Source organism: Beta vulgaris, chromosome 3, assembly GCF_026745355.1.
Source record: "Beta vulgaris subsp. vulgaris cultivar EL10 chromosome 3, EL10.2, whole genome shotgun sequence".
Lineage (NCBI taxonomy): Eukaryota > Viridiplantae > Streptophyta > Magnoliopsida > Caryophyllales > Amaranthaceae > Beta > Beta vulgaris.
Window position 1 is genome coordinate 9380327 of NC_079204.1, and position 18130 is coordinate 9398456.

General features: G+C 33.2%; 2 protein-coding genes across 3 annotated transcripts; both read left to right on the forward strand.

Annotated features, from left to right (window-relative positions):
• LOC104906455 (potassium channel KAT3) lies at positions 1-7844 on the forward strand. 2 transcript variants are annotated; one of them, XM_010695208.3, is made up of 11 exons: positions 1-247; positions 1058-1273; positions 1372-1527; positions 3711-3768; positions 4324-4641; positions 5091-5330; positions 5594-5692; positions 5785-5817; positions 6040-6225; positions 6471-6918; positions 7546-7844. In XM_010695208.3, exons 1-11 carry the CDS (start codon positions 63-65, stop codon positions 7650-7652), a joined length of 2046 nt encoding a protein of 681 aa, XP_010693510.2. In that variant the 5' UTR covers positions 1-62; the 3' UTR covers positions 7653-7844. The 2 variants fall into 2 exon arrangements, with proteins under 2 accessions (XP_010693510.2, XP_057249547.1); XM_057393564.1 differs by lacking the exon at positions 5785-5817.
• A 7798-nt stretch (positions 7845-15642) lies between these two features.
• LOC104906454 (dehydration-responsive element-binding protein 1D) lies at positions 15643-16540 on the forward strand. The gene has a single exon (XM_010695207.4). The coding sequence runs from the start codon at positions 15774-15776 to the stop codon at positions 16440-16442; it is 669 nt and encodes a 222-aa protein (XP_010693509.2). The 5' UTR covers positions 15643-15773; the 3' UTR covers positions 16443-16540.
• Positions 16541-18130: the final 1590 nt, after the last annotated feature.

Consider the following 18130-nt stretch of genomic DNA (forward strand, 5'->3'; position numbering starts at 1 on the left):
CAAGAAAAACAACGAAGTCTATAAGTAACAGTTTACACCACATACAAACGTTGCTTACAAGCATGTTGGTTTCCTGCACAAAGACTATTTTCAAACGTCTTTGCACAGATGAGCTGAGAATTGATCATGGTAGTAGTTATGGTAGCGCTGTTTTCTCAAATGATATACTACCATCCCTTGGAGCCCGAATCAACCAAGCCATCAAGCTCAAAAAACACGTTATTTCACCTTTTGATCCACGATACAGGTAAAACAACAATGTAATAATTAAGCGTATAATATACTCTCGTCATTCTTAACTAGCTAGATAATAGGTCACATTTAATTTGGGATCATTTTTTTAAGAATTTACCTTTTTATTTTTATCTCACGATTGTCATTAATTTCCTTTTCTTGTCCTTTAGGATAACATGAAATCCTTCTTCCCACCAGAGCAAGAGTCATCCTAGCAGGAACCTCGTAAAATCTTTTAAGTATGATACTTTTAGGAATATTTAAACTTAACTTACTATACTAGAAAGTGAATTATACTTTAAAGACGAATTGAAAAAGTAATTAATTATTTTGTAATAGATAAAGAATGTGCAATTTATAATACTTCCAGTTATTCTAGATAGTTCACCATAATAACCTAGAACATATAGAAGTATATTTTACTTCCATAGTTCTACCGGTCACATAAAAAAAAGTTGCATGTTCAATATAGGGTCAAATATAAGAAATCTAGTCACCATTCCATTTTCATCTTACCATGATACTAAGGGTCTGTTCTCCCCAGCTTATTTTCAGTTCAGTTTAGTTCACTTCGATTCAGTTCAATTCAGTTTAGTTCAACTCCTAGATAATAATCATTACTATTAATAGTTATAATTCAGTTAAGTTCAGTTGTTTTATACCGAAGAGAACATACCCTAAAAGAGTATTTTAACTTCCTTAATTTAGAATATGGCATGTTCTTCTAAAACGCTCTAAAGTTATAATGTGAGTTGTTATTTTGGAATAGAATCCCTGAGAAGGTGTGCAATATCTCATGATTTACCATAAAATCAAATTTCAGGGCATGGGAGATCCTTCTAGTTATCCTGGTTATATACTCAGCATGGATCAGTCCTTTTGAGTTTGCATTCCTTGAATACAAACAAGATGCAGTTTTCATCATTGATCACATTATCAATGGCTTCTTTGCTGTTGATATAGTTCTTACCTTCTTTGTTGCATACATTGATACCCATTCTTGCCTACTAATCGATGATCATAAGAAAATTGCAACAAGGTTAGTAAGCAGATAGCTAAGTATTAATCTTTTGGTCATTTTCACATATAGTAGCTTAAATTTGGACATAAAATTTTGTTACATGTTTGAACATACAGGTACCTATCCACCTGGTTTATTCTTGATGTTTGTTCTACAGCACCACTTCAGACTCTTAGTCTCCTCTTTACGCATCACAATGGTGGACTTGGTTTTAAAGCACTTAACATGCTTAGACTATGGAGACTTCGAAGAGTCAGCTCCCTCTTTGCCAGGTCCTACATACACCAAACTTATAGATATCTTGATCCTGTTTAGCAAATAGAGTTTAGAGTTTGCTGTTAGAGTTTAGAGTTTTTGTTCATCAGGTTTGATGTGCTGATTTGACAAAAAAAAATTATTATAGATGTATTTGGTAATAATTAACTGATTGCTAAAAGTTTATTGCCATTTGATTGAGTGAAATGACATTTATTGACATTATAATACAATGTGTAGTAGTATAATTAGAGACAAAAAAATCATTGAACATATTTTTACCTAGTCCTCTAAAGAAAAAGCTCCTATTAAGAGCTTTTTCATTTTGAGAGTTTTCATTCCAAAACTCTATTTTACCAAACACCCTTTTTAGAGTTTTTGACTAGTTAAAACTCTAAAAATGATCAAAAACTCTTTTTTACTCCAAAACTCTAATTGCCAAATATCCTCAAGATAAAGTAACTTGTTGCCCGACTAGAGTGACTTTTTTTTATCACTTCCTCGTGATTTAATTGCAATAAGTTACTTTTATACTTTCACAGAAGTATACAACTATACAAGCCTTGACTCGGCTTCTTTTATTTATTTTTAGCCGATCTCTTGTCATAGATTTGACCAGATATTTTTGTCGAATGAATTACTAACTTTTAAAATATTCCGCCTGCGTTTCAAGTAAAAAAGGATTTTTAACCTAAAATTTTTTTAAAAAACTTTTACATAGGCTAACTTTCTTTTTAAAAATAATTTAAGATACTTTTGTAGCAAGTATGTAATCAGACCGTTATACAAAATTATTTTCTAACATATGCATGACAAATTGTTAGTATGCGGGATATCTCTATTATATAAGATAACATATGGGGACACCAAAAAATAAGAAAAAACAAAAAAAAAAAACGAAAGGAAAAGAGTAACTAAAAAGCAACTTAAAATCCCTATTTTATCTCTAACTTTCAAAAAAAAAAAAAATCTCTAACTTTCAAAAACAAATTATACTACAACATCTTTTTCATCATTTGCAAACAAAGAAGTAATCAAAGAATATATGATTTTGCACGGATAGTGTATATAAGGCTAGTTTATTTACTGTCCACCTCTATTATGATATTAATGTATAGCTATAATACACACAGATTATGGATAGATGCACAGTTTGGTGTTCATGGGTAGTTAACCGTCCCGAAACAATATTTCGGTTCGGTAACCGGAAGTTTCGGTACGCTCTTTTTTGTGAATCGTAACCGTAACCGCTTAGACCGGTTACCGCCTAAGCGGTTAACCGTTTTTTCGGTACGGTTTTTCGGTTAACCATTAACCGTTGTTTAAGTTATACTATTATGTTTTACTTATTGTACATATATATTTTCAATTTTTTCGTGCATATATTTAGTTATTATATACTTCCTCCGTTTCCTAAAGATCTTCCCTCTTTCCGTTTAAGGGTGTTCCCAAAAGATCTTCCCACTTTTGCTTTATTCCTTATTTGGCAAAACAAATTTCCCTATTTACCCTCTCATGTCACTATCATATGGTCCACCATTACATTATTAATTCAATTTTACTCCCTTTATCTCTCCTACTTTAACCCCTTTTTATTTGTTTATTTATCTTAACCCCTTTCTCTATCATACTTTACTCACACCATGCCCCACACAACTTGATTTTCCTTGGTATCTGTAGGAACAGTAAGTGGGAAGATCTTTAGGAAACGGAGGGAGTATACTCTAATATAAAATGTATTATAAAGTGGATAATAAATCAATTGAAAAACATATCTAACACTAAGAATTCACTTAATTTCCTAATTACGATGTTTATATTAGTATTAGAGTTCCCAAATAATTACATACTTTCTCTAATTGTTGTAACTTAGCAACAATTATTAGAATTAATGTAATTGTTTGAAAATGTTTCATAATAATTAAATAGAGAAAAAAAATATTTCGGTATTTCGGTTAACCGTTCACTCAAAAATCATAACCGTAACCGTACCGTTTAACCGCTAATTTTATCGGTTCGGTAACCGTACCCTTCAAACTTTTTTTTGTCGGTACGGTAACCACCCATTTAGACCGGTTTTTCGGTATTTCGGTGCGGTATTTCGGTTTTTTATGAACACCCCTTTTACTTGATAGATCCTTTACAAGGTTTTTTTTTTTTTTTTTTTTTAATGACTTACTATAAATTTGTTTGTCCTTAGGCTTGAAAAAGACATCCGATTCAACTATTTCTGGACCCGTTGCATCAAACTAGTCTCGGTAAGCTATCTCAAACTTTACTTACCTTATCTATGAGAAAGATCCGAATCATAATCATTAATATGAACCTCTTTTCTTTCATAACATCTTTTGGTTGCATATACGACAATAAATTAATGATTAAATGTTGTATATTGGGTGTGAGTTACATAGACTCTTCAATTCACCTCAAGTACCTGTGTCAAATTCTTGACACTCGAACATGGACACGGACACTTTATTTTGGACCAAAATCATTGAAAATTTTGATAGATTAGCCGAATCAGACACTTGGACATGTACCCGTATCAGACATGAGTATAAGTGTCCAGGTAACAAAGTATTGGGTCACAAATTTGTAGCAATAGCAGATTTTGTATGTGAACACTGGGGTATTATCATCCTTTAGCTCTTTCAAGATGGTGAAACTTTCATTACAATATACTTACTATTAACATTTGTGAATTGTGATTTTAGTATAACAAATATGAGATAGGTTGCTCTACTTATCTCTAGCATATTTATAACACATGTAGTTGTATTTTGAACCATTTGAAACATGAATATTGATTTCAGGTAACTCTATTTGTTGTTCATTGTGCTGGATGCTTCTATTACCTGATAGCAGATAGATATCCTGATCCAGAGAAAACATGGATTGGTGCAGTATACTCAAACTTTAAGTCACAAAGCTTATGGGAAAGATACATCACCTCTATTTACTGGTCTATTGTGACATTAACAACCACTGGTTATGGCGATCTACATGCTGAAAACACAAACGAGATGCTCTTCGACATCTTCTACATGCTGTTTAACCTAGGGCTTACCGCGTATCTCATTGGAAATATGACAAATCTTGTTGTTCACTGGACTGGTCGCACCAGAAATTTTGTAAGTAGCTTCATCAGAAATCTTGTTGTTCATTAGGCTATCCCTCACTCTCAAGTCTCATATACGAGGATAACACTTGGACACTACATTTTTTACCGTAATTGGTCTAGTCTAACACTAGTAAAATATACATGTACCTTGTACCCGTTTCTGACACATGATTGCCTCAGTCCGAGTAACAAGTGCAGGAAATATAGGACATTTCCCAAATTATCTGCCAGTATATACATCGAAAAAAGGATCTCAACATCATCAGATATCACAGTTCACAAATCATGGAGTGCCTTGTTTATGATCAGAGCAACAATGCATATAAATTTCTGACAGAATATACACTCTTAGTCTCTTAGATCAAGTTGGCCTTCCCATAATTGACAATACTACTTGTAAGCTTGCAACATAACTTCTGCTTTGATTTCAATGCTCATGTTAAACGGCTGGTTATACAGAGAGATACAGTCAGGGCTTGTACAGAATTCGCAGCACGCAATCAGCTTCCTCCACAAATACAGGACCAAATGTTGTCACATGTATGTCTGAAGTTCAAAACAGAAGGGTTAAAACAGCAAGAGACCCTAAACCATCTGCCCAAAGCTCTTCGTTCGAACATTGCCCAATATCTCTTCTTTCCCATTGTCCAAAATGTCCAGCTTTTCAGTGGAGTTTCTCAAAATTTCCTTTGCCAACTGGTAAGACCTTTTCTAGAGTTCTAATGGTCTATCTTTTCAACTGAACTTGGCTCTTCATACGCTAATAACAGTTATAGTTCTGTCAAATGGTTAACTTTTTACTTATCTTGCCTGATCTTTTAACTTTCAAAGTCTTCTGTCTATTACTAACCTTTTTTCATCTTTTATTTAGCTTAAACCTGGTCCGACTGTCAGACAGTCTGCTACATATATATGATATATGCCATATTAAGCATAATTACACCAGGTTCTCTTGTACACAGGTTTCTGAGATGGAGGCTGAATATTTCCCACCAAGAGAAGATGTGATTTTACAAAATGAGGCACCAACGGATATTTATATCCTCGTATCTGGTGTAGTGGTAACTCCTAAGTGCCTCAAGTACAGTATACACCCAAGCCCTTCATAACCTGCCAATCTAATGCACTTGTTCAATTTTTTTTGCTCTTGTAGGAGATGGTAGTACACGTTAATGAACATGATCAGGTACTCGCGTTTTCAATTTAAGAGAGTCCGCTTACAAGGAAAACCAATACTTCCCGTTTTTGCAATGCAATTACACATATGTTAAGAAGTTGGTTTAAATCACTTCTAGTATTATAGAACGATTTATGTTCAGGATCAGACTGAATTAGCTAAACGACCTATATTTTTTTAACACATATCAAAGAGAGTATTCGACTTTTTTTAACATTGACAAAAATGCAGGTTGTGCAGAAGATACTTGCAGGAGATATATTTGGAGAGATAGGGGTACTATGTGATAGGCCACAACCATTCACAGCTCGAACCACAGAGTTGTCTCAGATCTTAAGGTTAAGTAGATCTTCACTTACAAGTATTATTCAAGCAAACAAAGCAGACGAGCACATCATAATGAGCAATCTATATCTGGTAACGATAACATATATAAAAGAAATGCTACTCACCTAGCTGTTCTCCATTGAAGCAGAGGTATATTGACATTATTTACCTTGTGTTATGGACCATACGATAGAGCTAGTAAGGGTAAAAAAAGTCACTATAACTCGTTAATCTATGGAGAACAGTTAGATAAATAGCCTAACTCTTCAGTCTTCAGAAAATATGTGTAGACATGACTGTTTTGGTGACATAATGCCACATTAATCTATTTGCAGAAACTTAAATCTCTAGAAAATAATCAAGGTTCTTTCGAGCATCAAAAATCCGAGGAATATTGTTATGGTGAATGGTTTAACAACCAACAAGAATGTAAGATGTGCATAAAGAATGGATGTGAAGATCAAATCCATGAAAGTTCATTGATATATCACGGATCATTTAAGGTCAATGAAGAACAAACACCAGGATTCAGTAGCATTATCCAAACCAGATATGGCAATGAAGGAAGCCACAAGCTCTGTCACTACTGTAACCAAGTAATAGTAGCCAAGAACTCGAGATCGAGCAATTATATAGAACATTCTGAATCAGGAATTTCAAACACTAACAATATGTTAAGAGTTATGATTTACATGAATTCGCAATCTGATCGTGTTGAGGAGCAACAATATGGCAAACTGATTATCTTACCTGATAGCATTGAAAAGCTGTTCAGTATTGCAGGTAAGCTTGTCTTCCTTTCCTAGAGGAGAAGTTATGATAGAATTTACAAATGTTGTTAAATTGTTTAAGGCTATCATAGGAAATAACATAGATCCAAATAAGTGTTGGTATTGTGATGTTATAGGCTTTAGAATGTAACATAGGTGATCATGTTTATAATGAGTCAGAACATACCCATCAACAATCAAGTAAAACTCATCTTTTTTTGCATATGCTGCTTTCGTGATCGCGTCGTTCTTGATAGAATCTATGGCGTACACGGAAGTTTTGATGGACCCGAATAGTATCATAAAATTGCATTTTCATTGATAATTAATTGAACAAGTGTGTTTGTGAGAGCTCATGTCTCTCATTCAACTTGGTAGAACCCTTTGTTTCTACCTTTCCTAATATCTTGTGTGGAGCTCACTTGTTTGACTCCCTTTTCAACTCATGCACATATTATATATTTATAGTTGTTGTATCCTAACTTCTAGATTTTTCTTTCAATTACAAATATCTTAGTTTTTTCACAAGATAATTCTAGATACAAATTAGATATTTTTCTCACATATTTCATCAAACATTTAGAATTTTCTAGATTAATCTCTAACACTTCTAATGATAATTCATCCCTGTGAACTGCAGGCAAAAAGTTTGGACGATGCTTCAATAAAATCATCAATACAGAGAATGCAGAAATAGAAGATATTAGTGTGATTAGAGATGGAGATCATCTGTTTTTCCTGCAATGACAGTACTGAGTACTGACGAAGGTCCAAAGAGTTGTATGTAATTTAGTTGTAAAATACTTGAGAGATTAATGAGGTGAATTGTATAATACAATTATTTGGACATACGAATCGTGAACTTGTAAAATATTTCTAGTTCCTGAACTGACTGATCATATTGAAAGGTGATTATAAACAATTTCTTTTACATGTTAAGTTGAAATAATGCTCAAATTCTCTCTTTTGGAATAAAACACACCTTAGATTTTAATATGTGAAGTCAAGCTCAATCTGGAGAAAATCATGTAAAATCCTAACAAAAGTCAAAGTCTATCTTTACTTATTCTATAATAGTCTCGTAAGAGACATTTCTTCAACCAATTAGCATAAATAAAATGAAAAATATTTCATCTATATTACGTTAGTCACCAATCAGAGTTGGCTCAACTGGTAAAGCAGTTTGATATTGCTCAAAAGGGAGGTTCGAGTTTGAGCTTCACCGTATGCATAAACTCTTATTGAAAGACTCACCTACCAAAGCCAGGTATGTGACCAGGGTTGGACTCGGATGTAGTGGAAGTAAAGCTCTGATGAACCGGATGACAATCAAATAAAATAAAATAATTATGATAGTCATTGAAGAACATTCTAAATGTAAACAATGATGAAATGTGAATGTATAAGTCAAACAGGCAAGCTAAGTCAAGTTGATGAAATAAATTGCATTCTCATCTGTTTGAAAACATAAACAACAAAAAGAAAAGTCCCCCCCTCACTTTCACTCTAACATATTCTATGTGCTCACTTTCACTCTTAACATATTCTATGTGCTCACTTTAACAAAATAAAATGCCGTTCTAGATTACCCGAATATCGTAGCCAATTTGACTGCCACTAAACAAAATTATACTTAATTTGACATTAGAATTATAGTACACGTGTCCTTAAAAAAGAACTAGAGTATAACGTGTCTTGTGAGAACAATAATATACTCAATATCTTTAGCTGAACAATGGATTTTTGCCATTTGCATATGAGAAGCAAGCACCTCAAAAACTTATACTTCACCTTTACAATGTATATGTATGACATTCAATAACTTTAGCCACGTATTAATAAAAGTTTTAAAAAATTGGTAGTATAAAATTATATATTGAGGCTAATTCACAAGATGTCACATGCCTAACTGTATATACTTGCTTAATTTTGTATATCAAAATTTTTAAGGTGTGATCATTAAGAATAAAAAGAAACTATGTTTTGAAATAGAAGAGGTAGAAATGACGCAGTTGGAACTATCAAAGTGAAAGCAAGTGCAATTTCTAGAACGAACAAATAAATTTACAAGCGATAAATATGTAAGAACTTCGGAATTCACCAGAAAAAAGTTAAACTCTATAATATTATTATTAAGATAAAAGCTGCCTTCTAACGACGGCTAATGATAATGTTTATATAGTTTAAACAAAACTCTAATACGCAAATCAGGAAATAACAAAATTCGAAAATAATTAAAATGTTATTTTCGAGCCTTAGACGAACTCGGATGGTTTAAAAAGCATGTCGATCACGGCTGAACAGTGAGTTTGACTCGTTGGTCTATTTCCCTCTTCGAAAAGGTATTTTATTAACCATTCTTATACTGAAACCTCGATTAATATAAATCATTTCAAACTGTTTCGACGTATTTGGCAGCTAACCTTCCTACATCCAGAGGGGTAGATGAGGGTGTGCAAGGAGTCCAACAGCACAGGGCCCCCAAAATTATAAAGGCTTCGAAATATATTAATATTTTGAAAATTTTACTTCATATTGGAAGAAATCACCCTTGTTTCCCACCTTTAATAAACTTGTCAATAATTATCTTTAGATTTTCAACTTTCCATCTTTAAAACTCTAACCTTCCGTCTTTATTTTCTATAAATTTAAGGGCCTAATTTTCATATTAAAACTGAGGCTCCAAAATCTTCAAGACGGCTGCCTACATCAACAAACTAACGAGTAGGATAAGGTGAATAGGTGATGAATGATGATGACATGAAAAACAAATTTATCATGACATAATCAAAATGAGTTAAAGAAAAGAATATTCATCTAACAATGGAGATCCATCCAGCAAAGCAAGTAAAAAGACACATAGTAATAAATCACGTGGTACACGCGTTTGCGCGGATAAACAGTAGGAGTAGTAGTGATGAACTGTTAAGTAAAAAACTACCCCTTTCCTTATCAGTGTGGGCCGTTAGTTTAACTACCAACCGTGTGGGAATAGTTGAATGGGCCTTAGCCCTTAAGAAAATAATAGAAAAAGGTCACTTTATTCCAAAAAAAGCAACGTTTTGTCGTTTTTGTGATCTCTATTTTCTTGATCGTGTGGCTTCTAAGAAGAAAGAGAACAAATTACATAATAGGAGTATTCCTTAGGTGGCAAAAATTAGTGCTTCTTTAGTTGTTTTTAGTAGGCCTGTTTATTGGGGCGGGGGCCCAATAATAACCCTCAACGAGCCCTTCTAAATTACACATGACCCGACCCTTAGTATAAATGGGGCGGGTCCTTAAAGGGTCAGGGAATAAAAGGGTTGGAATGGGCTGGGGCGGGTTCTTGAAGGGTCTTTAAAAAATTTTCTTTTTTGAAACAAAAAAACTTTTCTAAATGGTACCATTCTAAACAAAAAGATTTTTCCCCCAAATTTTTTTCTCTCTCCTCCTCATTGATCTGGAAAATTCGCACATCTTTTGGGATTTTTTTTCTCTCTCCTCTTCGTCAGTCTGACAGTCGCACATCTTCTCTTCGTCGAACAAGTAATTCGCAACTCCATATGCTACTGAAGGTAAAGTTTCACTAAAACCCTAATTTCGCTCTCTTTTCTGTTTGTGGAATTCGTGACATTTGATTTGATCTCCTTTTATTTGTTTGAGTATGATTTTTTGAGATTTGAGCAATTTCAACTTATTGATTTTGTAGAATTTGCGATTTATGTTATGTAATTATCACTGATTTGCTGTACGAAATTGGGTGTGCTTTTATTACCTAATTTTCGGTTATTCTTTCTGGATCTTGTTTCTCACATAAACTGGGTTTTCTTAGGTGAAATAAACCCATTGAATATCAGTTCTAATTGTTGGGTGTAGCTTCGAATTGTAAATTTTATTAGTGAAATTCATGTTTTGGAATGTTCGACTTTGATGAAACATGTGAGGGGGAGTGTTCTGTTACTTCTTGTTGATTTTCTACCTCTTTGGTATTAAGACCCAGCAATAGATTATTGGAATATTAATTTTGTTCTTTTCAAAAGTAAACATGCTTGATCAGTGAGTTAAACTACAAAAGTACAGTGAATGTGAAACTAGTAATTTTCGACTACATGTTACCTACAAAACTGATTTGCTGGATTAATTAATCTCGTACAAAAGTAGGTAACAGAATAATTATCATTGTGCAATTGGCTTATAAAATTGTATGAGTGTTAGATTAGAGTTGAAGAATGCATTATGCTCACCTAAATGTCCAGTTCAGACTATTGCAATTTGGCAGCACATATAGTATTAGACAATTAGTGTGTTTGTACTTTTACCAAGTTTTGCTGTTCATAACGTTATGCCATGTGCAGCAATTTGCTGGTTATAGATGAGTGCAAACTGAGTAAAAAATTTTAGAAAATGAAATTTTGATACACTATTTTCTTTGTTGCAGATATACCATGGCAGCAACCCAGCATGTAATTCATTCTTCATGATTAATCATCAGAGAACCCAGCATGTTAACCTTTTTAGCATGTTAACCCAGCAAGTTTCTACTGTCACAGATAGCACTTGAGAATCGTCAGACGAATGGATCTTCTGAAATTGTTCCAAGAAGAGTTACCTCAATCTTGTATATTTTTGTATTAACAATTTAACTGCATGGTTGTGAATTTTTCTGAAAGTAATGGATGATGAAGTTATGTTTTTATGTAATAGATTGCTACTCTACTTTTCATATGAATGGTTATGGATGATGAAGTTGAAATTTTGAATCAGTTTTAGTATGGCAGTAACTCTAGTAATTTATCAACTGGGTTGCACTATAATTCGTTATTAAAGAGATGTCTAATGGAAAAAAATGTAGGTGTAACTTAAACGGGCCGGGCCGGATTGTAATGGGTCTGGCCCGGCCCGGCCCGTTTATCAACACCCTTGACCCGGCCCGGCCCGCTAACACATTGACCCGGCCCGGCCCGGACCCGGCCTAATGAACAGGCCTAGTTTTTAGTTGTATAGTTTTTGTGTGTGTGGTTTTATTGAGTGTACACTAAGGAAGTAAAGTAACCAGTGACAAGTGTCACTTTGACTATTTATTGAACTAAATCCTGACTTTTAGTTGTATCAACTTGACTGTTCATAGTTCAATTCAATTCATAGCCTAAATTTGGAATATTCTCTTCATCTCTTGTATCATGATAATTTTAGAGCAAGTCTTATGTCAAACAACGTGATCTACCAATTATACTCCCTCCGTTTCATAATATAGACATATAGTGCCTACTTCGTTTTTGGTGGGTCAAACCAGATATTCTCATTTGTATATATAAAAAAAAATATTCATTTGAGATCCTGTTAGATTCGTCTCAATGTGTGGTTTCATGATATCAATTTTTTATTAATACGGAATTGAATATATTAAAGGTCAAAGTTACGTCTTGAAGACCGTGTAAAAAAGAAACAAGCACTATATTATGGGACGGATGGAGTACATGACACGACACACAATTTTAATCACTAATACATTTAGTTATATATTTGTAAGTATTATGTAAATGAAATATTAAAATACTACATATTGAGATAAATCAAATAAAATATCATATAAAGAATTTATAGTCGGCTCAAGTGGTGAACTTTTCTATCTTTCCTAGTAGAGACTAGGATTCAATTTCTTGGGATTTGAAAGGAGGAGGAGGTTTGGGGGTGTTTGGCTTGTAATGTATGTGGCTTTTGTTGGAGGTCTTGTGCGAGGGTAGCCAAGAGGATTTTTTCTTACCAATTAACAAAATGTCATACGACTATGTTTTATCCTTGTGTATAAATCATTATACACGGTCAAAGTGTGATTTATATATGAATAGTAGAAAAGTCAATATGTTGCAATTAAAAAGAACGAAAGAAATATTGCCTTTTTTTTAATCTTCAATTGGAATCTTACCTTGAAGAGAATCTTGTCAATTTTTCTCAATTTAAACGAAAAAAAAAGTCATGTGTAGTATTGTTTAATTCGTCTCTATTAATATTTTATTAATATTTAATCGTTATAATTAATACTTTAAGTTCAAAGAGGTATACTGGAAGATAGACACTAAAAAATTAGAATGATAAAAAGAATCAAAGGAAGTATATGTTTTATGGCGTGAACACCCTGACGAATAATTTGCCCAACTGTCCCGTCTAATAAGTTAGAGAAAGAAAAGCGCTAATGGTCCGTTTGGTAGTTGGTCAAAAATGGTGGTAATGGGAATGAATTTGTGTGTAAATTTGTGAAAAATATCATTGTCCATTCCCATGGTAATGCTAATTTATCTTAAAGTGTCCACTTTTCTTCTTGAATTTTCATTCCCGTCCAATACCACTTTGTAGGTGGTGATGAGTGGTAATGAAAATTGCTTCCCCTTGGAGACAAAAACACAAGTTTTGGGGTGAGATTGTTTGTCAATGGAGAAAAAATGCATTCCCATGGAGATTTTAAGGGTGTTTCCCTAATAAAATTACACTTAAAATATATTCCCATTACCGCAAATTATTAACGACTATCAAACGAGCCGTAAGAGTGTGTTCTTCATCCAAAAAATTTAATTTAATAGACTTAATTGGATTAACAAAATGTCTCCGCTTTTTTTTAAAAAAGACTATTGAAAATATACAAGAGATTGTTCTTAACTTACACACTAGTACATCAAGGTTCGAAATTGCTTTGATAAGTAACAACGTAAAGTTTAATGTTGTTAAAATCCCGATTCGGATCTTACAATCCTACGATTTTAGGCTCCGGAAGGATCTCACCGATCCCGATCCTAAGTAGGATCTTAATTTTTGTAGGATCTTTCAATCCTACCCAACCACAAAAAATCACATAGTAGGATCTTAATACGATATTATGACCCTACGATCTGATCCTATCGTAAAAAAATCTTAATGTAATTTCACATATTATATTTGTCCTATTAGATTTTGGTTGCATATTACTTCACTCTTATAGTATTGAAAAACTATCACCAGTTGTTAATGAAATATGCCATTATTAATTTCTATAAAAGTTTAACATAAGTTTCTCACCATATCCTAGTTTAATTATCTCTATTTTACGGAATTATAGGATCTTATGATCCTACGATCCGATTTCAACGATTCGATCCTACCAACCCCTACGATCCAAAATAGGATCTTGATCCTGATAACCTTAAAGTAAACTCAATCAAATCACACAAATTAGGCCATGTTTAGCTATAAGATGAAATGTGGAGAAATGAGATATTTAATGGTGATGATAAAAGCTACATATAGATACTTCTAGTAGTCACTAGCCCACTAATAAGTAATCATATTATAATGACCCTATGACATAATTAGACACCACATACCTCTATATAATTAGTTCCTACACTTCCCCTCCCCCCCAAAAGAAAATTTAGTCTCTAAACTTCTCACAATAATATCTTAAAAGATCCAGCAACTTGCCAAGAAGAGACAAAGAAATCAAACAAAGTTCTAGTATCCACTAATCAATCTTAGTTTAATAAAACAAACTACACAAATGAGAACACACTCTTTCCTCTTTAGCTCACCCTCACTCAATAAGTAAAGGAGTATATGCTTCCACAAATGTCTTATGATGGTCCTATGATCCTATCCAAAACTAAAAACAAAAAACATTTTGCTTTTCTAATTTCTTTCACTGTCTCTCTTCTACTGGTCCCACGTATTATAATCTTAGAGCAAATCAAAACTCAACACCTGTTAAAAGTTCCCTGTACGGAGATACCTTCTAGTCACTCTTCAAGTGGACCTATGCTTCAAAGACACCTACTCCTACTTTATTTAATAATGTATTCCGTCTGTCTCATAATATAGTGCTTACATTCCTTCTTGGATGTCACAAAATATTGTGTTTGTTTTCTTTTTAATTAATTTTCTTGAACTAAATTATCTTCAATTTATACACAAATTTTTCAAAATACCCCTATTTATACAAATATATTAAAAGGCGTGCGAAAACAAGAAACTAGCCCCGTGGCGCTCTCCATAGGGAGTTTTAGTTCATGTAATCTATGTTCAATAAAAAAATTAAGAAATTATAAGATTTGATTCCAAGACCTCAAATACATATACCAAAGTTCTAACCACTAGGCTAAGTTGTATTTAGTGTTATTATCATAAAGTATTATATTAATAAATGAAATTTTTTCTTACCGGGAGTTTAGCACGGACCTAATAACTAGTTTTTCTTTCAAAATATGTACCTCTATTTATTGTTTTACACAATTTCAAGAAAAATTCATGCTTTTTGATTTTTTTAAAAGGAAAAATAAAATAAAGAGCTAGTTTCATGACAAAAGTACCAAATAAACACTTTCTTAAATATATTTTTTTAAAGAAATCCTACTATTTCTATTTTTCTTAATTCTCCGTGAAAAAGAAATAAGCACGGATGAAAGTGAATATATATTATAATAACATATTTACAGTCAAATTGTCAGCCACGTAGGCAAAGAAGAACTATTTCTCTAGATATTTTTTTCAAAAAAGATATTTTATTTTCAGTTATTTTAGTTTTCTTAGTCTGCTGCCGGAAACAGCTGGGACCAACCCAACAAGAAAACTTTGGAAATACTCTCTCTCTTTCCTCCCCCTCCCATCAACCCATACTTCCACCAGCTGTAACCTCCGTGTTTACGGCTTTTCCCCGGATTTGTAAACTTTATTATATTACACTCTTTCCTTATATTATTTCACTAAATCAATAGGTATAAATATCTATCATATAGTGGGTTATCATATTTATCAACTACAACCACAAGACACAAGTCCAAAACTATTCTCTATATAAAAGTACAAAAACACAACATTAAAAGAAAAAAACACACAAAACACTTCACCTCCTTACCTTAACTTAAAATGGAAATGTTTTACAACAACAACAACAAAAGCTGCTCACCTAGTGATAGCATGAGCATGAGCATGAGCCCTCTCTCAGACGAGGAAGGGCTCATGCTAGCTTCGGCCTACCCGAAAAAACGGGCAGGCCGAAAGAAGTTTAAGGAGACTCGACACCCCGTATACAGGGGTGTCCGACATAGAAACAATGGAAAATGGGTTTGCGAAGTTCGTGAGCCTAACAAGAAGACTAGAATTTGGCTCGGAACATTTCCTACAGCTGAAATGGCTGCACGCGCACATGATGTAGCTGCGATGGCACTTCGTGGGAGGTCTGGTGCTTGTCTTAATTTTGCAGACTCTGCTTGGAGTTTACCTGTTCCTGCTTCATCTGATACTAAAGACATTCAGCGTGCTGCTGCTGAGGCTGCCGAGAGATTCCGCCCTCCGCCACCTCCTATTAAAGAGGAAACGGCGGTAGAGATGGCGGTTGGAGCTAGTCAATCGACAGCGAATGCGGCTGCTATAGCAGAAAAAGTGTCATACATTGATGATTATGATGATGCACATATGCCAGGGTACATAGTTGAAATGTACCAAGGTATGGGAATGCTTCCTCCTCCAAACTTGACTGGTTGGAGTGACACCTATGATGATGAAGAAATGGATTATGAATTATGGAACTTCTGATTCATTTTTTATCAGTAAGTTATTATAATTCATAAGTGAATAAGTTTAGGATTTTGCACTTAAATTGTAAAAAAAAAAAAAAAAAAAAAAGTAAACAAGTAATGTTTGCTTATCGCTAGTTAGAATTAAGTAGAACAGAGTATTGGCTATTCTTTATTTGTTAGCCTATACCTAAATTTTTTATTGGTACGGGTGTTAGGCAAGAATAAATTAGTATAAGAGAGAGATTAAGAGGAAAAAAAAAAGGATTTTTTAATTTTTTGATTATATAAGCAAAATCCTAATGATTGTTTGATTGAACTCTGGTTTTGTACCATTATATATGATTGCTAACTGCAAGTAAGAAGCAGAGCACTAGTTTTAGACTTTAGTAGTGTAGTAGTGTAGTAGTGTAGTAGAGTATAGTATTACTCAAAATGGAAGTTTGTAAATTGTGTAAAGTTATTTGTTAATAAAAGCTCTTACTATTATTGGTAAATTTTGTTCTTTATTACTTTATAACTTTAAGATGTCATATACCCTGTTTTGAAGGAAACAAATGTTTGATTTGAGGAAACATTGATTGTTTGATTGTTAAGGAAGATGTGTTTCTATTTCATTTTTCAAAAAAAAAAAAAAAAGTAAAAAAAATTAGACACTTTGGAGTTTTTGAAGCATAACTCATAGAGACAAGAGTTGGGAAACTGAAAAAGGATCATTAATCATCCGTTGTGATAAGGATGTTTTTGCTAATTGATGATCTGGCGGTTTTACAATTGGTTGAGAATTCTTGTGGCTCTAAGACACAGTATAGAAATCAAATAGTGGACTGTGGAGTCTTGAATTAATCCTAGGTGGAAAGCGTAGCTATCGTGGAGCTTTGAACAGGTGTTGTGGAACCTCACATGGTTGTGACTTGTCATAATAATGGTAATGTAAATATATAATATCTTTGATGTTTGTAAGGGTATATACCTTGTGGACCAGTCTTGTGTTTTGCGAGTCAATTGGATAAATCATAAATGTAGATATTTTGATTTTGGGTTTTCATATATGGAGGCATATAAACAGTTTTTCGTATCAAGTAGTACTTGGTCTAGTGATAAGGAGAGTACCCTTCCAACTTCAAGATGAGGGTAGGGATTCTCCTTACTCTCAAGTGTTTGGCCCATTAAGATTCGAGCGAGGTTCGGACCATTCTTCTTACCAAAAAAAAATATATATATAAATAGTTTTTCGTGTGGCAAATAGTATCAAGGTTATGTTTTTTTTAGACTGAATGAATGTAAATCTAGTTCAATTCAATTTAAACAGATTTAGTTAAGTTTAGTTAGTTTTTCTCACAGTTTTAGTTGTATTCAATTTAGACAAATATGACATATCAATGCTGTCAATGTAGTTAATGCTTATTTAATACTAACATTCTCATTTTTAACTTTTTGTATGTAACTCTTAAGGTTGTATATATCATTTTCAAAGTTTTTTTTTTTGGATTTTAATGACAAATTCTTAGGAAAGAAGGTATAAATATTAGTCAAAACAAAAAACTTTAAAAAGTCATATAGTTGCACAAAAGTATTCTAAAGTTAGTATATAATCAGATATGTATACTCAAAAGTTAAGAATAAGATTCACTAAAAAAGATAATCCCTCCGTTTTAAAAGTTTTACCCGCATTTATTTTTCTTCCGTTTTTATAAGTTCTGATCA

Excerpts from the sequence above, each read along its gene's own strand:
- LOC104906455 (XM_010695208.3), top strand. The coding sequence starts at position 63 with ATGTTGGTTTCCTGCACAAAGACTATTTTCAAACGTCTTTGCACAGAT. Across the intron at positions 4,642-5,090 it reads CTGGTCGCACCAGAAATTTT|AGAGATACAGTCAGGGCTTG; the intron begins GTAAGTAGCTTC and ends CTGGTTATACAG. Across the intron at positions 6,919-7,545 it reads AAAGCTGTTCAGTATTGCAG|GCAAAAAGTTTGGACGATGC; the intron begins GTAAGCTTGTCT and ends TGTGAACTGCAG.
- LOC104906454 (XM_010695207.4), top strand. The coding sequence starts at position 15,774 with ATGGAAATGTTTTACAACAACAACAACAAAAGCTGCTCACCTAGTGAT.